Raw genomic sequence first — 23,426 nt, forward strand, 5'->3', positions numbered from 1 at the left:
AATGGCAATAATAATTCCTACCTTTTAAGGTGTTAGGAATATTACTGACAGAAATATCTACCATTCATTAGCTAGTTTACCTATGTGCTTTAATGCTTTATGTCATTTAATCCTTACAGGATTATTATTAAAATGCATGTTCCATAAAATAGCTTGTACACCATAAATAGCAGTTTATAATATGCTAAATGAGACTTCTTTACCCAGCAGTTCTTTTTTTTTTAAATTTTATAGAGACGGAGTCTTGCTATGTTGCCCAAGCTGGTCTTTTGTTTGTTTGTTTGTTTTTGAGATGGAGTCTCACTCTGTCGCCCAGGCTGGAGTGCAGTGACGTGATCTCAGCTCACTGCAACCTCCACCTCCCAGGTTCAAGCGATTCTCTTGCCTCAACCTCTTGAGTAGCTGGTACTACAGGTGTGTGCCACCATGCTGGCTAATTTTTGTATTTTTTATAGAGATGGGGCTTCGCCATGTTGGCCTGGCTGGTCTTGAACTCCTGAGCTCACATGATCCGCCCACCTCAGCCTCCCAAAGTGCTAGGATTACAGGCATGAGCCACTGTGACCAGCCTTGCTACAGTTTTTTTTTTGTGGTTTTTTTTTTTTTTTTTTTTTTTTTGAGACAGAGTCTCGCTCTGTCACCCAGGTTGGAGCACAGTGGTGCAATCTCAGCTCACTGCAATGTTCGCCTCCTGGTTCAAGCAATTCTCCTGCCTCAGTCTCACGAGTATCTGGGATTACAGGCATGTACCACCATCCCTGGCTAATTTTTTATATTTTTAGTAGAGATGGGGTTTCACCATGTTGGCCAGGCTGGTCTTGAACTCCTGACCTCAAATGATCCACCTGCCTTGGACTCTTAAAGTGCTAGGATTACAGGCGTGAGCCACCGTGCCTGGCCTCCTTGCTACAGTTTTTAGGTAATATTGTGCCTTTGTTCTCTATAGTTATCTCCTTTAGTTTTATTTATATAATAGTGCTTATTGTGTTGAGCCTCTTTATATATGAAGCGATAGTTAAGAATAGTTAAGGCCAGGCGCAGTGGCTCACGTCTGTAATCCCAGCACTTTGGGAGGCTGAGGCAGGTGGATCACGAGGTCAGGAGATCAAGACTATCCTGGCTAATACGGTGAAACCCCGTCTCTGCTAAAAATACAAAAAATTAGCCGGGCGTGGTGGCACGTGCCTGTAGTCCCACCTACTCGGGAGACTGAGGCAGGAGAATTGCTTGAACCCGGGAGGCAGAGGTTGCAGTGAGCTGAGATCAGGCCATTGCACTCCAGCCTGGGCCACAGGCGAGACTCCATCTCAAAAAAAAAAAAAAAGAACATGGGCTTTGTAATCATACAAATATGTTGAGTTACTCATTGCATCCCTTTTAAATTATGTAATCTTGGGCAAATTACTTTTTCATGACACTCATAGTAGTGATAGTCATAGAAGTAGATTCCTTAATGATAAAAAAATATATATAGTTCTCCCCCCAAAAATAAAAGATTAGGACATCAAACAATTTACTTCTTAGACTTAAGCATGGACAAAGGACTAGGTGTTATTTTAGTATGAATTTATTAGAAAACGGATGGCCTGAAACTATAATTGCCTAATGTCTTTAAAAGTTTATTTCAGTCAGGTGCGGTGGCTGGCTCACATGCAGTTCTGTGGAGGTTAGACAATTAAACATGGAAAAAATAAAGTTTGGTTGGGCATGTGGCTCACGCCTATAATACCAGCACTTTGGGGAAGGCAAGGTGGGCCAATCGCTTGAGGCCAAGAGTTCAAGACCAGCCTGGCTAACATGGTAAAATCCCATCTCTACCAAAGAATACAAAAATTAGTCGGGCATGGTGGTGCACACCTGTAATCTCAGCTACTCAGGAGGCTGAGGTGGGAGGATCACTTGAGCCCAGGAAGTTGAGGCTGCAGCAAGCTGTAATCATGCCACTACGCTCCAGCCTGAGCAACAGAGTACGACACTGTCTCTAAATAAATTAATTAATTAAGTTCAATATGAAATTTAGCAGTTCAATTCCAGTCTATTATAAATTGGTCAATGCTGCCTTTTTTCTATTTATCAATTTATCTATCAATCAATACCTGATTGATACTTCTAAAATTAAAGTAATCAGCATTTTGGCATTGTAGATATGTTAAGGCAACACACATATTCTATTGACTGGGTTGAAGTTTGGTTTTATAATTATCAGAAGTCCCAAATCATGAATAGACTTATTTATTTTATTTTTATTTATTTATTTTTTTAGACAGAGTCTCACTTTGTCACACAGGCTGGAGTGCAGTGGCATGATCTCAGCTTACCGCAACCTCTGCTTCCTGGGTTCCAGTGATTCTCCTGCCTCAGCTTCCTGAGTAGCTGGGATTATAGGCGTATGCCACCACGCCTGGCTAATTTTTGTATTTTCAGTATAGACGGGGTTTCACCATGTTGGCCAGGCTGGTGTGAAACTCCTTACCTCAGGTGATCTGCCTGCCTCAGCCTCCCAAAGTGCTGGGACTAGAGATGTGAGCCACAGTGCCCAGCCATGAATAGATTTAAAATAGCTTTTTTAAAACTGAAAATAGGTTTAGAACTCCAAGCTTAATTGAGCCAAATTTAAATTCATTTGGGTAATTAGTGTCAGATATCACTTTGACCAATCATAGCTCTTGCTTTGCAGGATTATATAAGAAAACTGGTAAATTGGTATTTCTTGGATTGGATAATGCAGGAAAAACAACATTGCTACACATGCTAAAAGATGACAGACTTGGACAACATGTCCCAACATTACATCCCAGTAAGTATATTCCTATATACAATGTGATACTTGATCAAATAATGCTGAGTCATAAGCACTAACCAAAAGTGTTCTGTTTTGTTTTGTTTCAGACAGGGTCTTTTTCTGTTGCCCAGGCTGCAGTGCAGTGGTATGATCACAGTTCACTCTGCCTCCTGGGCTTAAGCCATCCTCCTGCCTCAGCCTTCCAAGTAGCTGGGACCACAGGCATGTGCCACCATGCCCAGTTAATTTTTCTATTTTTTCAGAGACCAGGTTTCAATATGTTGCCCCGGGTGGTCTCGAACTCCTGAGCTCAAGTGATCAGCCTCTCTCAGCCTCCCAAAGTATTGGGATTACAGGCATGAGCCACTGCACCTGGCCAAGTTTTTTGTTTTGGGGGCATTTTCTGGTAGATAAATTATGATCAAGTGATTTGATCTGTTCCTAAAATAATAAATTATGGGTGACCTGGCTCCCAGGGAGTATATTTAGATCTTGAATTAGTACTCATACCTTTTTATCAGCTAGTACTCCCTTCTCTAGCTTGAGGAATTAAAAAGTTGTTGCTGAGGGATTGTGACATGATTAGTAAATAGTCCACCATTGCCTTGTTTACATAACCTGAATTTTTTTTCTTTCTGTTTTGTTTTTTGTTGTTTTTTTTTTTGAGGTGGAGTCTTACTCTGTCGCCTAGGCTGGAGTGCGGTGGCACGACTTTGGCTTACTGCAAGCTCCGCCTCCCGGGTTCACGCCATTCTCCTATCTCAGCCTCCCGAGTAGCTGGGACTACAGGCACCCACCACCACACCGGCTAATTTTTTGTATTTCCCGTATTAGCCAGGATGGTCTCGATCTCCTGACCTCATGATCCACCCGCCTCGGCCTCCCAAAGTGCTGGGATTACAGGTGTGAGCCACTGCGCCCAGCCTTCTTTTAGATTTTAAAGCCATATTATTTTATTTTATTTATGTAGAGACAGGGTCTTGCTCTGTCATGTAGGTTGGAGTGCAGTGGTATGATCATAGCTCACCCTTCGAACTCCCAGGTGCAAGTGATCCTCCTGCCTCTGCCTCCCAAAGTGTTGGGATTAAAGATGGGAGCCACTGCACCTTGTACTATTTTAAGCACTAATTCAGTAGATACATTATAGTTTTATACATGACTGGTAACAGAATTTATTAACCAGTTATTTTTCTAGTCTTAATAACCTCAACAATATCTAATGTACACCACAGAATTAATCTAAAGAAAACAAGGTATACATCAACACACAGGACGTTTTAAAACAGGGGTGGGTATGGTGGCTCATGTCTGTAATCCCAGCACTTTGGGAGGCTGAGGCAGGAGAATCACTTGAGCCCAGGAGTTTAAGACCAGCCTGGGCAACATACGGAGATTCCATCTCTACAAAAACAAAAATAAAAAATTAGTCTGGCATGGTGGCATATACCTGTAATCCTAGGTACTTGGGAGGCTGAGGCAGGAGGATCACTTAAGCCTAGGTGTTCAAGGCTTCATTGAGCTATGATTGTGCCACTGCACTCCTAACATGGGCAACAGAGTGAGACCCTGTCTCTAAAGAAACAAAAAATACCAAAAAAATTGAAAGTTTTTTTTTTTTTTTGAGATGGAGTCTCGCTCTGTTGCCCACGCTGGAGTGCAATGGCATGATTTCGGCTCACTGCAACCTCTGCCTTTTGAGTTCAAGCAATTCTCCTGCCTCAGCCTCCCAAGTAGCTGGGATTACAGGCACGCGCTACCACACCCAGCTAATTTTTGTATTTTTAGTAGAAATGGGGTTTCAACACGTTGGCCAGGCTGGTCTCGAACTCCCAACCTCAGGTGATCCGCCTGCCTCAGCCTCCCAAAGTGCTGGGATTACCGATGTGAGCCACCATGCCCAACCAAGGCTGGTCTCGAACTCCTGACCTCAGGTGATCTGCCTGCCTCAGCCTCCCAAAGTGCTGGGATTACAGGCATGAGCCACCACACCCGGCCAAAAATGGAAGGTTTTAAAACAATTTTAAAAATAAGTTGTGTGTTCTTGTTTTTTTAGAAAGACCCCTGGGCCAGGTGTGGTTGCTCATGCCTATAATCCCAGCACTTAGGGAGGCACAGGCAGGAGGATAGCTTGAGCCCAGGAGTTCACGACCAGACTGGGCAACATAGCAAGACCCCGTCTCCAAAAAAGGAAAAAAATAATAATTTTTTTGTTGTTGTTTTTGAGACAGAGTCTCACTCTGTCGCTCAGGCTGGAGTGCAGTGGCGCGATCTCAACTCACTGCAAGTTTGGCATCCCAGGTTCACACCATTCTCCTGCCTCAGCCTCCTGGGTAGCCGGGACTACAGGCGCCCACCACCACGCCCGGCTAATTGTTTTGTATTTTTAGTAGAAACTGGGTTTCACTGTGTTAGCCAGGATGGTCTCGATCTCCTGACCTCGTGATCCGCCCGCCTCAGCCTCCCAAAATGCTGGGATTACAGGCGTGAGCCACCGTGCCTGGCCAAAAATAATGTTTTATAATAATGACTGTAAATTTTTTTTTTCCTTTTTTGAGACAGAGTCTTACTCTGTTGCCTAGGCTGAAGTGCAGTGGCACCATCTCGGCCCCCTGCAACCTCTGCCTCCCAGGCTCAAGCAATTCTCCTGCCTCAGCCACTGGAGTCACTGGAGTAGCTGGGATTACAGGCATGTGCTTCCAAGTGCAGCTAATTTTTGTATTTTTAGTAGAGACCAGGTTTCGCCATGTTGGCCAGGCTGGTCTTGAACTCCTGGCCTCAAGTGATCCACCTGCCTTGGCCTCCCAAAGTGTTGGGATTACAGGCGTGAGCCACCACACTTGACTGACTCTGTAAATTATTTAATAAATTTCATTTTGTATTTAAGGTTATGTAATGAATTTGAGAATAAAGTTAACGTTAAAGTGAGAAAATTATTAGAAACAGAAACCTAATTTAACTTGTGACCTTACTTTTACAGGTGAAAATTTTATGAATCAGATAGACAAGTTAATCTATAGATTAATTATGAAATAATAACTATAGCCTTAATAATGAATATAAAATTGAGAACCGGATCAAAAAGTAGGTAATACTGTAATTATTTAGTTCAGTAAATGTTCAAAGAACAAAGAACGAGGATAGAAAAAAACAAAACAAAACAAAGTATTTTATCTATAAAACAATTAGTGAGGTTGGAAAAGGAAGATTTCCTGAAATTGACAAATCGTCTGCAAAAACAGCATAATTTCCAGCCTGGCCAACATTGTGAAACCCCGTCTGTACTAAAAATACAAAAATTAGCCGACACAGTGGCACATGCCTGTAATTCCACCTACTTGGGAGGTGGAGACAGGATAATTGCTTGAACGCAGGAGGCGAGGTCCACCTCGGCCCCCCAAAGTGCTGGGATTACAAGCATGAGCCAATGCGCCCGGCCCCCAGAATTTCTTAACAAGATAAAATACTCTGGGCTAAAGTAGCTACACTAACACTTATGTTGTCATTATGGGGCACTTGAGCTTTTGGCCATAAGAGAGTACTGGGTCTGGAATTACCCTCCCACTGTACACAATTAGAAAACTGGACAAAAAAAGATGCTACAACTGTTTTCAGACATTGGGCAACAGCTAGCCCAGGACTGTGATTCCTGAGAGAAAGGAAACAACTCTATTTTAGTTTTATGCCAAGAGGTAATTTTCAGACCATGGTGCAAAGAGAGGATGCCCAAACATAGTCCAATAGTCTTGCTGAGTTGAGGAGATGTAGACCAGAATTTGGAGAGGCCAACAGGACTAGAATTTTTTTGCTAGGACAGAGAGGAGGGAGTACCAGAGAGGAGGGACCTCTAGAGAGAAAGGACTCTAGAAATTTACATAGCCAAATACCAATCTGTGTATGCAGTGGGTAAAACTCCAAAAGCCTAGTCAAAGAACAATTATATGTTGGCCAGATAATTACTAGAGCTCTCATGGGGCTAGGAATCATTGTTGTTTAATCCCATTTAGCCTTCTAACAAATCTTAAAAACTGATCTGCAAGCAAATGAACTGTCAGAACAAAGTTCAACCTTCTTCAAAGGACTACAACAAAATCCAGCACTCAATATGAAATTACTAGACATGCAAAGTAACAGGAAAGTGTGATTCAGTCAGTAGAAACAGACACAAGTGTGACAAAGATGATGGAATTAGCAGATGAAGACATTAAGACAATCGTTATGAATGTCCTCAAGGACTTAAAGGAAAATACAAACATGAGGAAAGAAATGGAAGATATAAAATGGAATCAAATGAAACTTCTAGAAATGAAAAATACAGTATTTGAAATGAAACTTTCTTTTCTTTTCCTTCGAGACAGGGTCTCCCTGTGTTGCCCAGGCTGGTCTCGAGCTCCTGGGCTCAAGTGATTCTCCCACCTTGGCCTCCCAAAGTCTGGGATTATAGGCATGAGCTACCACGTCCAGCCTGAAATGAAAATTTCACTGGATAAGATTAATAGTAAATTAGATAGTGCCAGTACTGCAAAAGGAAAGACCACTAAACTTAACTCAATGCAATAGAAACTATCCAAAATGAAGCACAGAGAGAAAAGTGACAGAAAGCAAAATAAACAGAGCCTCGATGGCCAGTGGGACAACATCAGGCAGTCTAACAAACCTGCAACTAAAGTCCCAGAAGTGGAATGGAGGAGGAAGAAAGATAGTTATGGAAATAATGGCCACAATTTTTTATGATAATTGTTTTTGTTATTAAAGACTATCTTATGTCAGTCATGAGAAAATTATTTCACCTGTATCATTTAAGATGAATTATATGAACAGTTATTAGATTGGAGCAGTTACTTGAATTCATAGCAAATAACTGTCTGAATAGATTAACATTTTCAGCAGGAAGAATAGAGAAGGAAAAATAAATGTTGGATTTGTGGTGAGTAGAATACCAGAACTGAATATTACCATTATTTGTTACATTGTCAGTATGAATTGGTGTATATCTAATTACAAAAAAGGTATTATTGTACCAGTTCCTAAATGTTTGATTTGACCTTATTTACAATAAAAGTAAATCAAACATTAAGTAGTCATGTAAGCTATTGTTAGAAATGCTTGTTCTCTGGTGCTGTAAAGAAATAGCACTTAAACGTAAATTTAATTTCCTCAGCAAGGCCATTTTTACTTTCTGCAGAAAGGGTATACTCGCCAGCAATTTTGCCACAAGAGTACACCGAACAAAGGAGACAGGGTCATTTATAATGTGATGCGTCCACCCTGCTGCTGTGTCCGGTTTCCATTGGCCGGAATGGGACCTCACATTCTGTGTTTGTCCTGATTGGCTAGCAACTTAGAACTTTTTAAAAGAGGTAGAGGCAGAGGAGAACAAAGGAAGGAGGAAGTAACTTGTGGTATGCTGAGAAAGGTAAAAACACCTTCAAATAAGGAAGAGGAACAGGCTATGACCTAATGCTTGCTTGGACCAGTATAAGTATGCCAGGACAAATATTTAGGCTAAATTGTGGGAGCTAAGAACATAAAGTACATTAATTTCTTTATTACGGCTGGCAGATATTTAAGAATGTTAGCTTGGGTCTTTGAATAAATTTTGCTTCTAAGAGAAGTTACTGTTTATTCCTAATTAGATGGGGAGGAAAGTCTTTGAAGAGTAACCTCTACTTTTAGCATTATTAATGGGTTTCTGATTTTCATGTTGTAAAAATATTTTAAAATCTTATTTAGCTTCAGAAGAACTGACCATTGCTGGCATGACGTTTACAACTTTTGATCTGGGTGGACATGTTCAAGGTAAGATTCTTTTTTTTTTTTTTTTTTTTTGAGACAGGGTCTCACTCTGTCTCCTGGGCTGGAGTGCAGTGGTGCAATCTCAGCTCACTGCAACCTCTGCCTCCTGGGTTCAAGTAATCCTCATGCCTCAGCCTCCCCAACAGCTGGGATTACAGGCATGTGCCACCGCGCCCGGCTAATTTTTGTTATTAGAGATGGGGTTTCGCCATGTTCAAGGTAAGATTCTCTTACTCTTACAGTCACTTTGTTTTATTTTAACTTAACAAAAATGTGGCCATTAGTTCTAGTGCATGAAATCTCATTCTAGTCACGCAAGGCCAGAGTAGATTTAAAATTTAGGGATTATTACTCCCCGATAACTGCTTTAAAAGCAAAGGGTGATTTTCATGATACTTCTGGCCAATTCAAATCGGAATTGCTTTTGGTGGTAAAGTGTATGAGTAAAATTAACTTCCATTCTCTCTACTTCAATCTACCTCTCACTGTCATAATCATGTTATGAACATGTTACTGCTCTGTAAAACAAACAAACAAACAAAACAAAACAAAAAAACCTTCAGTGGCTAACTCATTACCGACAAAATAAAGGCCAAACTCATTAACCTGGCATTCAGGATCTCTATGATCTGTTCCCAGTTTACTTTTCTGGGCTTTTAAAAATTATTTTATAGAGACAGGGTCTCACTCACTGTGTTGCCCAGGCTTGTCTCCAACTCCTGGGCTCAAGCAATCCTCCCACCTCAGCCTCCCAAAAGTTGGGATTACAGGTGTGAGCCACCACACCTGGCCTACTTTTCTGGTCTTTATTTCTCACTATTCCCCTTCCCATTCTTTTTACTTCAACCAAATCAGACCTTCTTGGTGTTTTCCTACCTCCGTGCTTTTGTTCATGCCATCCCCATCCACACATGAGTAACCCCTTCAGGCCCCAGCATATGCCCTGCTACCTCCCTTGGGAAGCCATTCTCAGTTGGAGTTCTCTCAGCTGTACTTCATAGCACTTAGTATATTTGTGTACATGTCTGCAACAAGTTTGGAAAGACTGCCTTATCTCCTATATTAAACTTGTGGGGACTAAAATCCTGTTTTGTTTTTTTTAATTAAAAATTTTTTTTGTAGAGATGGGGTCTCACAATCTTGCCCAGACTGATTTTGAAGTCCTGGCCTCAAGCAGTCCTCCTGCCTCAATTTCCCAAAGTGCTGGGATTACAGGTGTGAGCCACCACACCTGGCCTGTTCATTTTTTATATCCCCAAAAGTATGTGGCAACATCTACCTCATAGTAAGTCATAACTAATGAATATTACTGAGTTGGTGGGCATTCTAAAGACCTGATACGACATATAGTTGAAAAGATTGTAAATGGTTCTGACTAGTGAAAGCACATTTGAGACATGTAATTGTCTGGCATATACACAAAATAATTTCTGGAATATGATTATTAGAATTGGAATCTAATGGAATTTGTCTGAGACTTCATTTCTATATTGTTTTCAAGACATGTCATAATGGCTGGGTGTGGGGTCTCAGGCCTATAATCCCAGCGCTTTGAGAGGCTGAGGTTGGGAGGATCACTTGAAGCCAGGAGTTCGAGACCAGCTGTGTGACATAGCAAGACCCTGTCTCTACACAGAATTTAAAAAATTAATGGGGCATAGCGATAGACACTGATAATCCTACCTACTCAGGAGGCTGAGATGGGAATATGGCTTGAGCTCAAGAGTCTGAGGCTACAGTGAACTAGCCTGGATGACAGAGCAAGACCCTGTCTCTTAAAAAAAAAAAAAAAAAGATATACAACTCAAGTCAGTGAAGAAAGTTACATTTTGGAAAAAATTACTCTTATGATTTCATAGACTTTAGTTAATTATTAACATTTGAGCTTCTTTTCTGTTATGAGTAAAACAGTTTTTATGTTTTTTTTTAATTTACTTATTTTTTTGAGACAGTCTGGCTCTGACTCCCAGGCTAGAGTGCAGTGGCATGATCTTGGCTTACTGCAACCTCTGCCTCCTAGGCGCCATCCTCCCACCTCAGCCTCCCAAGTAGCTGGGCAGGCACACACCACCACATTTTCTAATTTTTTTTTTTTTTTTTTTTTTGAGACGGAGTCTGTCTCTGTCACCCAGACTGGAGTGCAATGGTGGGATCTCAGCTCACTGCAACCTCCACCTCCCGGTTTCAAGTGATTCTCCTACCTCAGCGTGGGACTACAGGTGCCCGCCACCAAGCCCGGCTAAATTTTTGTATTTTTAGTAGAGACGGGGTTTCGCCATGTTGGCCAGGCTGGTCTCCAACTCCTGACCTCAGGTGATCCACCTGCCTCGGCCTCCCAAAGTGCTGGGATTACAGGCATGAGCCACTGCGTCCAGCTTGGCTAATTTTTTGTGTTTTTTTGTAGAGATGAGGTTTCACTATGTTGTCCAGGCTGGTCTCGAACTCCTGAGCTCAAGCAATCCACCTGCCTTGGCCTTCCAAAGTGCTGGGGCTACAGGTGTGAGCCACCACACTCAGCCTTATTATTTTAACAAGCTTGTACCTGATATTACTTTCCTTCTGTCACTCATTCTAAATTTATCACTGGCAAAAAAAAAAAAAATCTGATAACTAGAAATGTCAAAAAATGAACACTGCATATATATGTAACATAAATACACACATTTTTATGTATATATAATTACATATATATGTAGTTTTTTTTACTGCTTATATTTTAGATTTATATAGTAACAGTCCTCCAATGAACTTAACGTGTATCATTTTGTTTTTATTTTTATTTTAAATATTCTACTTCTTACATATGGTAATTGGAAGAGACTAATGTATTTGACTTGGCCACAATCAAGGAAAACCTGAAATTTCCTCTTTGTTATTCTCAGAAGAATTTGGCACCATTATATTCAAGTTAAAAGATTAACTTGAATATATTGTGAAGTACCAGCAGCTAAGGGATTACTGCACTTGATATCTTGTTGGACTCTTTGCTTAAACCATCTGCTGGGTTTGACCAACAAATAAACTCTAACTCCTGGTTGTTTTCATTAGCTCGAAGAGTGTGGAAAAACTACCTTCCTGCTATCAATGGCATTGTATTTCTGGTGGATTGTGCAGACCATGAAAGGCTGTTAGAGTCAAAAGAAGAACTTGATGTAAGTTAAATAATTGAAACTAAATATAGTCAAATCACTCTGGTAAGCCTGCAGAAGTAGGTTGGAGATATAGGTATCAGAGTGCAGCTTTTCTGCAGTCTCTGATGAAACTCTTGGCAATTTCTTGAGCTCAGTGATTGCTTTAAGTGGTGATAGAATGCAGAGGCAGTAACTGAGTAATTGTAGCTATTGCGGAAGTACTAACACAGACATCCTTTATGAAGACTTAGGAAGCTCACCCTGTACAGAATGTACCCTTTTAGTATATTTCATGTCTGCTATATTCCTGGAGTGGGTTGATCTTGAGTCCCTGGTCATGCTAGGATGCTATTTCTTAAGCCACAACCTGGAAATGATAGGACTTGCCATCTTTGACACTACTCCCAGGAGTGAGCAGAGGCATATGTAGCTACCTCCCCTCCAGTATCCCAGGTCAGATACTTTGCAAAGGGGCCCAACAGCAGCAGGCAAGGTCAGCACCAGATCTGGGGCCACAGAGTAAGCAGGTTCATGATTTGGTTGAAGGTTGATCTACCTTGGCTCTGCCTAGAGCAGGCAAACAAATACTTGTACATGTGGAAAAGGCCAGGTAGGTTCTATGGTTGCGAAACAAGGAAAGAGAATGCCTGAGTTCCTACTTTGTTCCAGAGACTGTGCGTATTACTTCATTTAATTCTCAACTTCATAGGGTGGATGCTACTGTTCCTAATTCTCTCTGGAGCTTCAGTCAGGCTAACTTGCCCAAAGTCACATCTCAGAAGCAGCAGAACCAGAAGTGAAACCACATCTGTCCACCTCTAAGGTGCTGGCTCTATACACTCTGTGTCACTGCTTTACAGGGTGAGCAGAGTAAACATTTACAGGAAGAGTCGTAGGAAGACAGAAGAATTGAGCTTATGGTTTCATTGAGGTCAATTTAAAATGTGGGGAAAGTTTGACAAAGAAAGTTGGTATGACATGATATGGTAGAGAATGAGTCCTTTACTGTTTTATCATATCAAAATAAGCTCTTCGGATGGTTTCATATCAACTCTTGTTTTGTATTGTTTTGTTTTTTTCAGTCACTAATGACAGATGAAACCATTGCTAATGTGCCTATACTGATTCTTGGGAATAAGATCGACAGACCTGAAGCCATCAGTGAAGAGAGGTTGCGAGAGATGTTTGGTTTATATGGTCAGACAACAGGAAAGGTAAAAAAAAAAAAAAATTATGATGGGTGTGTTTAATTCTACAGTACAAATGTCTTCTTAAATTACTATTGTCGAACTACACAAGCCCATTATCTTTTTTTTTCTTAAACTGTCATTTATACATGGGGGTCTTTTTGATGTCTTCATTTCTTTCTGCCATGGAATGAAACCTTTTCTTGGTGACAACAAAAATGTCAAGGATCAGTTATGCCTAAGGCTTGTGCTTATGGGAAACTAAATTAAAGCTTTCAAAGTTACTCATCATACATTTTCAGAATTAGCCACCAAACGATATATTTGAGTGTTTAAGTATACCAGTAGTGTGTTTAGGCCCTGAGTTTACCAGAGATAAATAAGACATAAACTTGGTTATGGGAATATTTTAGGATTTTCTGAGCATATACTTTATAATAAGCTTTAAGACGGATTGTTTTGGTATTCACTTTTCCTAGGATTTATTTTGAGGAAAACATCAGCATTGAAAAAATCCAGATAAACAATGGAAGAACCTCTGAGGCTTACAGAATTTTCTTAGTTTACATATACTATTTCAGGGTGGAGAAAGACTGCAGCATATAGCAGGAGGCTCTTAAGTTAGACAAAGTAGACTTTGGTCTGTTTTCTGTCTTTTTCATAAATTAGCTCGACATTAATTTTAGGAAATGCCTTGTTTGGTCGTAAACCTTCTCAGGGAATGTTTGTCCTTAATATTAGTGCAGCCAGTTTGGATTTTTTTCTAAGTCAGATTATTTTTATTCTTGGGTATCTTGCAAGCTAACCTCTTTCCCACTGAGTGGCCATCCTGTCCTAAGGTAGAGTGAGAGAAGGAGGCTTCTTGTGTGTTCATGGGGCTTGGATGCCAAGCAGCCATGACTTTATCACAGTCATGGATTTATCACAGCCATTCTTTGTTCTAAAATAGAACCTATAATTCTGCTGGGATGTGGGGCTTTATTAATTTCATAAAATTCCAACAAAATGTCTCTCTTCTATTCTAGGGGAATGTATCTCTGAAAGAACTGAATGCCCGACCCTTAGAAGTTTTCATGTGTAGTGTGCTCAAAAGACAAGGTTACGGAGAAGGCTTCCGCTGGATGGCACAGTACATTGATTAACACACACCCACGTTGGTTCCACGTGTCAACGTTCAGGCTTACTCAGAGATTTGATTGCTCAACATGCATAACTTGAATTCAATAGACTTTTGCTGGTTATAAAACAGATGTTTTTTAGATTATTAATATTATATCAACTTAATTTGAGTGAGAAATGAAAACTGATTCAAGTAAGTTTGAATATCACGATGTTAGCTTTCTAATTCCATAAAAGTAATTGGTTTTTACAGTTTATAATCTGACATCACCCCAGCGCCATTTGTAAAGAGCAACTTTCCAGCAGTACATTTGAAGCACTTTTTAACAACATGAAACTATAAATATAAACCATATTTAAAAGCTCATCATGTTAAATTTTTTATGTACTTTTTTGGAACTAGTTTTTAAATTTTAGATTATATGTCCACCTATCTTAAGTGTACAGTTAATAATTAGCTTATTCAATGATTGCATGATGCCTTACAGTTTTCAATAACATTTTTTCTTATGCAAACGTCATGCAATAAAACAAACTTTAATGTTTGGCATCCTTGTTGGGCACATGTTTCATTTAAAGGTGTCTTATCTAGCTAGTATACTCTGAAAATTTGAGTATTTAATATTAGGCATATGAGGTGGTTGTTGGGAAAGTAGATTCCTTCAGAATATTTAGAATAGCATTTAAGCCTCTCAAGGCTTATGTATTTACCATGAGATGGTTGTGGTCAGTTGCACCTGATACCATGTATCCCTGAATCATGTGTATTTTTATTAGTAATGCTGCCACTACCATTGCTGATGGGGTCTGTGTCCTAGTCCCTGTGGGATTGGCTTTCTGAAGAAAAGCGCATTTATGGTACACAAGGTTGATTCTCAGTTTGGTAGGCTCTGTAGTTCCATACCAGCTGTCTAATTCTGAAGTGCTGCAATCTTATTGGTGCACAATGGGGTAATCTGTGCCTCTTCCCCAAAAGCAATGACAGGCACCACTCTCTCCACATTTAGATATATTCCCAGTCTCTTTACATTTAACGGTACTCCCTGGAGCAAGCAATAAGTAGGACCTTGTGTGCAGTTTCATTGTAGAGACATGTATATCTGAGGAATAAAACAGCTTGTTCTGTGTCAGTCTGAGGTATGTGGAGATTTTGTTCCTATCCTATAGCTCTTTTGTACTCTTTGGCATATTTTATATCCTGGTAGAAGAAAACAAGTGCTTGTTTCCAATTTTCTTTTTTCTTATTTGCTCTCAGGTAGTTCTCACTTCATACAACAAAGACTTTTTGTTTGTTTGGCTTTTTGTTGTTGTTGTTCTGTTTCATTTTGTTTTAGAGACGGGGTTTCACCATGTTGGCCAGGCTGGTCTCAAACTCCCGACCTCAAGTAATCTGCCTGCCTTGGCCTCCCAAAGTGCTGGGATTACAGGCGTGAGCTGCCATGCCTGACCTAACTTTTGTTTTTAGATATTATGCTTGCCATGTGATAGGGCCTGCAAGCCTTATTGCTAGGCTTACTAAGAAAATTTTAGTTTTTCAAAAGCTTTATAATTTCTTAAGAAATTGAATTTTTTTATATTCCCATCATTAGTAATATAAAATGAAAGGTAAGTGCCAAAAATGTATTTTTAAAGACCCTCAAGTTTAAGATTTTAACCAATTCCATCAAGAATAATTTTAATATCAAAAATTAGTGATTTCTGTAGCCATTGTCCATGTCAGAGTTACAGTCCTTTTTGTCATCGATAATACAACCTATGAAGCAGATAAGGATTGAGGAATATGACTGGAAGGAACTACTATTTAGCTAAGGGGACAAGGTCACTTCTTAAGATGACGTTTGGTTTCAGTAATCTGACTATTCTGTTTCACTTTCATCTTCTTTCTAAATGAAAATAAAAGTGCTCCCTCTCTTCCTAGAAACATCACTAGCACTATGGGAAAAGTAGAACATGGCATTGCAGCCTATTGATTTCTTCTTCCAGATAGATTTAAAGTACTCCTTAAGTTCTGACTAAATAGAACTAAGTCTTATTAAAAATAACTGTCTCCTGTTTGTGTTATCTGTCTTTAGTACCTTCGGGGACTTGCCTTTCTTCAAGTATTTCCTAGAGTATCTGTTGTGATACTGAAGAAGTTAATTATTTGTGTTGTAAATTGGTATAAAGGAAAAAAAGTACTGGTTTCTCTAGCCAGGAAAAATGCTTTCTGGTATAATATATCTCGCTCCAGAACCCTCATTCTAATTGTAACACTAGGATCAAAGAAACAAAGTCACTTTGTGGACCACAGCTAAACTGTGGGTATTTTCCCAAAGATATAAGATTTTTATGGCCCGAGCCTCTAGAAAGGAAGCCATGTTTAGCAGCAACCAGCTTTCCTCCCAGCTTTAGGGGGCAGAGTTCCTGAGCCAGAGGACTTACTGTCCAGCTCTGAGAACCTCTCCAGAGTATATGCACTGGGTACTGCTCTTTTTCAAGAGAACCAAAGTAAGAGGATGGCAAGAAACAGTAGAAGCACAGAGGAAAGACAGCTCTGCATGTGCCTGTGTGAACATGTGCATCCATGGAGTATTTTCCAGGTAAATATTGGTACTGGGGACATAGGCTAAATTGTGTGTCCCACACTGTAAGATGTTAGGGTGTAGTTAACACTGTGGTATACATCCAAATCAGGCACTGTCCACAATATTTTTTAAAATCTGAAGTCTGAAATGTAAAAATATAAGGTCTCAAACCACTTTTACACTTTTAAAGAGATTCTTATCCCACACCTGTTTTACTGACTGCTGTTAATTACACTTTTGGATCAAGCTGGTTAAATTGATAGATTTCAGTTTATCTCAGTGAATTTTTAGAATGGAGATTATGGCATTTTTTAATTGGAGAACAGACATTTCTCTTATTCTCCAGTGAATAAGAAAATTATTCACTGTTGGTTTAAACCAGTATCTTTGTATGAGTGCCAAAGATATATGAACACAGATACTGCCTGTGTAGACCTAAATTTTAGTTTTGTGTACCTGGATCCATATACAAATTTTTTGTGGTTTATAGCATAAAAACAGAACATTGTTTCTTTTCTTAGTTTTCAACCAGCTCTTTTTTTTTTTTTTTTTTTTTTTTTTTGAGACGGAGTCTTGCTTTGTTGCCCAGGCTAGAGTGCAGTGGCACGATCTCAGCTCACTGCAACCTCCACCTCCTGGGTTCAAGTGATTCTCCTGCCTCAGCCTCCCAAGTAGCTGGGACTACAGGCGCACACCACCATGCCCGGCTAATTTTTGTATTTTTAGTAGAGATGGGGTTTCACTATGTTGGCCAGGCTTAGGTGGGCAGATCTCGAACTCCTAACCTCGTGATCTGCCCACCTAAGCCTCCCAAAGTGCTGGGATTACAGGTGTGAGCCACCATGCCCAGCCAATTTTCAACTGGCTCATACTTCTTTATAGTGCTTTCCAGCACATAAACTACATATAAATCATTAAAATAGGGTGATAACTGTGATAATAGTGTTCCTTGCCTTCTAGAAAATTATTTTATTAACTACATTCAAAACCCAGCATTTCACATGTTCCATCATTGGAAACAGATAGTTCTAGTTAACACAATTGGAGAGTTTCAGGAGAAAGGTTTACATTTTCTGAAACTGTATTTGGTATGTGACTCAATGTGGTATTTCAGTCTTGTTAGTCACTTAAATGACTGAAGTTTGCAAGGATTTATTGCCAAGTAAAATTTGACCAGAGTGCACTGAGAATAGCTACATAAAGGGAAATCTCTCAAAATTCCTTCTGTTCATTTAATTTGGAGCATATTGTTTAAATCATTTTAAACATATGTAAAAAGTTGGTGAAGCATCAAAAAATCTTCAAGAAACAATGAAAAAATAGAAATTAGCAAACATAAGTTTCTTAATGCAAAATTAATAGGGAATAAAAGGTAGCCTGTATTAAAAGCCAGAGGCTTTGCTATAAATACAAGAGTTTAGGAAAACAGTGTGCTTCAATTAAGGACTAAATTATCAAAACTGCATGTTTGTTTGTTTTTGGAGACGAAGTCTCACTCTGTTGCCCAGGCTGGAGTACAGTGGTGTGATTTTGGCTTACTGCAACCTCTGCCTCCTGGGTTCAAGTGATTCTCGTGCCTCACCATCCTGAGTAGCTGGGATTACAGGTGCACCCCACCATGCCCAGTTAATTTTTGTATTCTTAGTAGAGACAGGGTTTCATCATTCGGCCAGGCTGGTCTCGAGCTCCTGACCTCAAGTGATCCAACCGCCTCGGCCTCCCAAAGTGCTGGGATTATACGCATGAGCCACTGTGCCCAGGCTAAAACTACATGTTGATGCTTCTGGTCATTTCCATTATTATCCTTCTTTTGAAATTCAAGTTAGTGCTTTTTAACCAAATAAAAGAACCAGCTCTTGGGATATGTGACTCTGCCTCTGTGTAAAGTGACTGGAATTTTATTAAAACCATGTTTCCACTTCTGAACCCTATAACCATTCCCCTCACAAATTCCCACCCAACACCTGGATTTTAAAGATCCTCTAGTGTCAAGGGAAGCTACAGAGTCTATTAAAGATGCAGTTCTGAACCAATTAATTTTTGTCCTTATAATTTAGAGCATTAAATAGCTAATATATTTAATGGCACTAATTGTTGTTCATGGCTTTCATCATACTTTTAAACAGAATCCAAAGTAATCAAAGGAAAGTAAGTGAAGCTATCCAAAGCCAACTTTGTTTCAGGTGTGTCCCCTGCCCCAAATAGATTTTAGGGCAGAAATAGGAAACTGAGTTTAAAAGCTGCACTGAAGTAGATGGATTCTTCAGCATACTTTTTTTTTTTTTTTTTTTTTTTTTTTTTTTGAGATGGAGTCTCACTTTGTCGCCCAGGCTGGAGTGCAGTGGTGTGATCTCCACTCACTGCAACCTCCACCTCCCAGCTTCAAGTGATTCTTCTGCCTCAGCCTCCCAAGTAGCTGGGATTACAGGCATCCACCACCACAGCTGGCTAATTTTTGTATTTTTAGTAGAGACGGGGTTTCACCATGTTGTCCAGGCTTGTCGAACTTCTGACCTCACGTGATCTGCCTGCCTCAGCCTCCCAAAGTGCTAGGATTACAGGTGTGAACCACTGCACCTGGTCAGCATGCATTTTAAATAGTGGCTTAGATTTAGCTTTAAATATTTTGGGGTGAAAGGCAGGAACAGTTCTGTTTTTGACATACAGGTTTTCTTTGGGATTGTTTTCATTTTCAAGTATAGATTCACGTCAGAATGGCTAACTTAACATGGGTTTCTATATTCCCTGGTGTTGCTCCTAACCTGAACTCATAATCAGTTGCCATACTGAGGCAAGAGCACTCAGGGTAAATGTAGTCAAGTTAATTTAAAAGTGATAAAAGTGTTTTTCCATGGTGAAGCCTTCAGTATTTGGCTGAATGTAAAGTATGTTGAAGTGGTAAATTGATGGTAAGTTGTTAATCACTAACCTTGTTTGCACTTTTGTACACTGCTGCTTGCACTAGGATCTTGGTGTGAATTTTCAACTGTTTCACAGTGTATACAGATTATTAAGGATAATTTATACGAAGATGTTTCTGTTTAACTTTGTGTGTTTTACAACAAAGAGCTATAATAGATGGTTAAACGTTTTTGAATTGCGTTTATATGTTATTTTGATTATGTTCTATTATCTTTTCACCTCCCATGAATTTGAATGTCAGGAAGGGAAAAATAAAATACTAATCTGGTCTTGAAGAACTCTAGTGTCAAGTTCCATTTTTATTATCCAACTGTAATTTTCATTTTGTTCATTAGAAATTTCTTGGACTTTGAAAATTACAAAGATTGTAGAACTTTTTCTTAGTGCAAGGATTCTAAGGTACCTTTGCTCAAGTACCAAGGCCTAATTTGTGCGGTAAAACTGAAAACAACTTATGGACAAACTGAAGTAGTACACAATGTCGACTCAGTCGAAATGTGAAAAATAAGACAACCATTTTATCTACACTAAGGTTCTCTAGTATGCACAGAATCTCCTGCAGAGCTTTAAACCACACACACACACACACACACACACACACACACACACACACACACGCTTAAAAAAATCCTACCAGAGATTGTGATTCAGTAGATCTGGGGGTGGAAGTGGGAGGCAGGAATCTGACTCTTTAACAAGCTTCTCAGTTTTTTTCTTTTCTTTTTTATATACACTCTCTCTTCTTCCTTCTTTCTCTTTCTCTCTCTCTCTCTCCCTCCTTCTTTCTCTTTCTTTTTTTTTTTTTGAGATGAAGTTTTGCTCTTGTTGCCCAGGCTGGAGTACAGTGGCACGATCTTGGCTTATTGCAACATCCGCTTCCCAGGTTCAAGTGATTCTCCTGCCTCAGCCTCCTGAGTAGCTGAGACTACAGGCACGTGCCACCACGCCCAGCTAATTTTTGTATTTTTAGCAGAGACAAGGTTTCACCATGTTGGTCAGGATGGTCTCGATCTCCTGACCTCGTGATCTACCCACCTTGGCCTCCCAAAGTGCTAGGATTACAGGTGTGAGCAATCGCATCCAGCCTGTTTTTTTTTTTTTTTTTTGAGATAGAGTTTTGCTTTTGTTGCCCAGACTGTACTGCAGTGGTGCAATCTCCGCTCACTGCAACCTCTGCCTCCCAGCTTCAAGTGATTCTCCTGTCTCAGCCTCCTGAGTAGCTGGGATTATAAGCGCGTGCCACCATGCTCAGCTAATTTTTTGTATTTTTGGTAGAGATGGGGTTTCACCATGTTGGCCAGGCTGGTCTTGAACTCCTGACTTCAGGTGATCCACCCACCTCAGCCTCCCAAAGTGCTGGGATTACAGGCATGAGCCACCGCACCTGGACTTCTTTTCTTTCTTTTTCCTTTCCTTCCCTTTCCCTTCCTTCCCTTTATTTTTTTTATTTATTTTATTTATTTATTTTTTTTTGTGGGGACGGGGTCTCATTATGTTGCCCTTTCCTTTTTTTTTTTTGAGACAAGGTCTCACTGTGTTGCCCAGGCTGGAGTGCAGTGGCACAATCACGGCTCACTGCAGCCTCAAACTCCAGGGCTCAAGCAGTTCTCCCACCTCAGCTTCTGAATAGGACTACAGGTATGTGCCACTATGCCCAGCTAATTTTTTTTTTTTTTTTTTTTTTTTGAGACGGGATCTCGCTCAATTGCCCACGCTGGAGTGCAGTGGCACGATCTCGGCTCACTGCAAGCTCCGCCTCCCGGGTTCACGCCATTCTCCTGCCTCAGCCTCCCAAGTAGCTGGGACTACAGGTGCCTGCCACCACGCCCAGATAATTTTTTGCATTTTTAGTAGAGACGGGGTTTCACCGTGTTAGCCAGGATGGTCTCGATCTCCTGACCTCGTGATCTGCCCTCCTCAGCCTCCCAAAGTGCTGGGATTACAGGCGTGAGCCACCGCACCCGGCCAACCCAGCTAATTTTTTAATAGAAGCAGGGTCTTGCTATGTTACCAAGGCTGATCTCGAACTCCTGGTCTCAAGCAGTCCTCCTGCCTCAGCCTCCCAAAGTGCTGGGACTGCAGGTATGAGACATTGCTCCCACCTTCTACTTGTTAGTTTCAACTCAACAACTGAACTCCTGGCTGAAGGTATCCTCCTACTATAGCCTCCCAAAGTGCTGGGATTACAGGCATCAGCCTCCACACCTGGCCTCAGCTTTTTCTGAAGCTGAAGTCTAAATTTTTCATTTAGGAGAAATATTAATATAACAATATTGCTAATAATAAATGATCCTTAGTCAATCAGTGACACAAAAAAGGGTGTAATGATTTTGGTAAGGATTATCAAGTTAGAGATTTAAATCCAAATATAAAACCTTCCTATAGCCATCCCTTTAACCTTTCCACTAACAATGTACAGCAATGACAACAAGCTTTGTGCTACCTCTTCAATATAATCCATCACAACTTTATTACAGTTGGGCCTATCAGAATATTTACCTATGGAACCAGACGCAGTGGCTCATGCCTGTAATCCCAGCACTTTGGGAAGCCGAGGCGGGCAGATCAGCTGAGGTCAGGAGTTCAAGACCAGCCTGACCAACACGGAGAAACCCCATCTCTACTACAAATTCAAAATTAGCCGGGCATGGTGGTGCATGCCTGTAATCCCAGCTACTCGGGAGGCTGAGGCAGGAGAATTGATTGAACCCAGAAGGTGGAGGTTGCAGTGAGCCGAGATTGCGCCATTGCACTCCAGCCTGGGTAAAAATAATATTTACCTATGGACCTTTATGTTATTTGTTGAGTTGAAACTAACAAGTAGAAGCTGGGAGCAATGTCTCATACCTGCAGTCCCAGTACTTTGGGAGGCTGAGGCAGGAGGACTGCTTGAGGCCAGGAGTTCAAGATCAGCCTTGGCAACATAGCAAGACCCTGCTTCTATTAAAAAATTAGCTGGGCATAGTGGCACATACCTGTAGTCCTATTCAGAAGCTGAGGTGGAAGGACTGCTTGAGCCCCGGAGTTCCAGGCTGCAGTGAGCCGTGATTGTGCCATTGCACTCTAGCCTGGGCAACACAGTGAGACCTTGTCTCAAAAAAAAGGAAAAAAACTAACAAGTAGATAGAAAGAGTGAATGCACTGAAGGGACCAATGCTTAAAAAAAATCTCTGGGGCCAGGCACAGTGGCTCACGCCTGTAATCCTAGCACTTTGGGAGGCTGAGGCAGGTGGATCATCTGAAGTCAGGAGTTTGAGACCAGCCTGGCCAACATGGTGAAACCCCATCTCTACTAAAAATACAAAAATTAGCCAGGTGTGGTGGCACGCACCTGTAATCCCAGCTACTCGGGAGGCTGAGGCAGGAGAATCACTTGAACCCCCCCAGGTGGAGGTTGCAGTGAGCCAAGATTGGGCCACTGTACTCCAGCCTGGGTGACAGAGAGAAACTCTATCTCAAAGAAAAAAAAAAAAAAAGGTCTCTGGGCATCGTGGCTCACACCTGTGATCCTAGCACTTTTGGGAGACCAAGGCAGGTGGATCCTTGCTTGAGCCCAAGAGTTTGAGACCAGCCTGAGCAACATAGCAAGGTCTCATCTCTACAAAGAACACAACAATTAGCTGGGCACAGTAACATGTACCTGTAGTCTTAGCTACTCTGGAGGCTAAGTTGGGAGGATCACTTGGGCCCAGGGAAGTCAAGGCCACAATGAACGGTGATTGTGCCATTGCACTCCAGCCTGGGAGACAGAGTGAGACCCTTTCTCAAAAAAATAATAAAGAAAGAAAAAGAAAAAAGAAAGAACAGAGAAAACGAAAAGAAGGTCCAGTTTATTTAGCTCATTTTATTGAATTTAGATACATACATAATTTCAACCAGACTATCTGATGTTTATATCAACTAGACTATCCAACATTTGTAACTAATA

At 40.7% G+C, this 23,426-nt stretch overlaps 1 protein-coding gene across 3 annotated transcripts in view; it reads left to right on the top strand.

Annotated features, from left to right (window-relative positions):
• Positions 1–19,776, top strand: part of SAR1B (secretion associated Ras related GTPase 1B) — a 32,485-nt gene extending 12,709 nt beyond the window's left edge. For 2 of the 3 annotated variants that reach the window (XM_008014468.3, XM_038007726.2), the window contains 5 exons: positions 2,678–2,797; positions 8,513–8,578; positions 11,624–11,727; positions 12,789–12,920; positions 13,919–19,776. In XM_008014468.3, the coding sequence (XP_008012659.1) occupies positions 2,678–2,797; positions 8,513–8,578; positions 11,624–11,727; positions 12,789–12,920; positions 13,919–14,035 (539 nt within the window). In that variant the 3' untranslated portion in view covers positions 14,036–19,776. Of the gene's footprint in view, positions 1–910; positions 920–2,677; positions 2,798–8,512; positions 8,579–11,623; positions 11,728–12,788; positions 12,921–13,918 lie in introns of those variants that run through there. The other variant, XM_073010679.1, reaches the window with a different exon arrangement.
• Positions 19,777–23,426: the final 3,650 nt, after the last annotated feature.

The sequence above is a fragment of the Chlorocebus sabaeus genome, chromosome 23, assembly GCF_047675955.1.
Source record: "Chlorocebus sabaeus isolate Y175 chromosome 23, mChlSab1.0.hap1, whole genome shotgun sequence".
Classification (NCBI taxonomy): domain Eukaryota; kingdom Metazoa; phylum Chordata; class Mammalia; order Primates; family Cercopithecidae; genus Chlorocebus; species Chlorocebus sabaeus.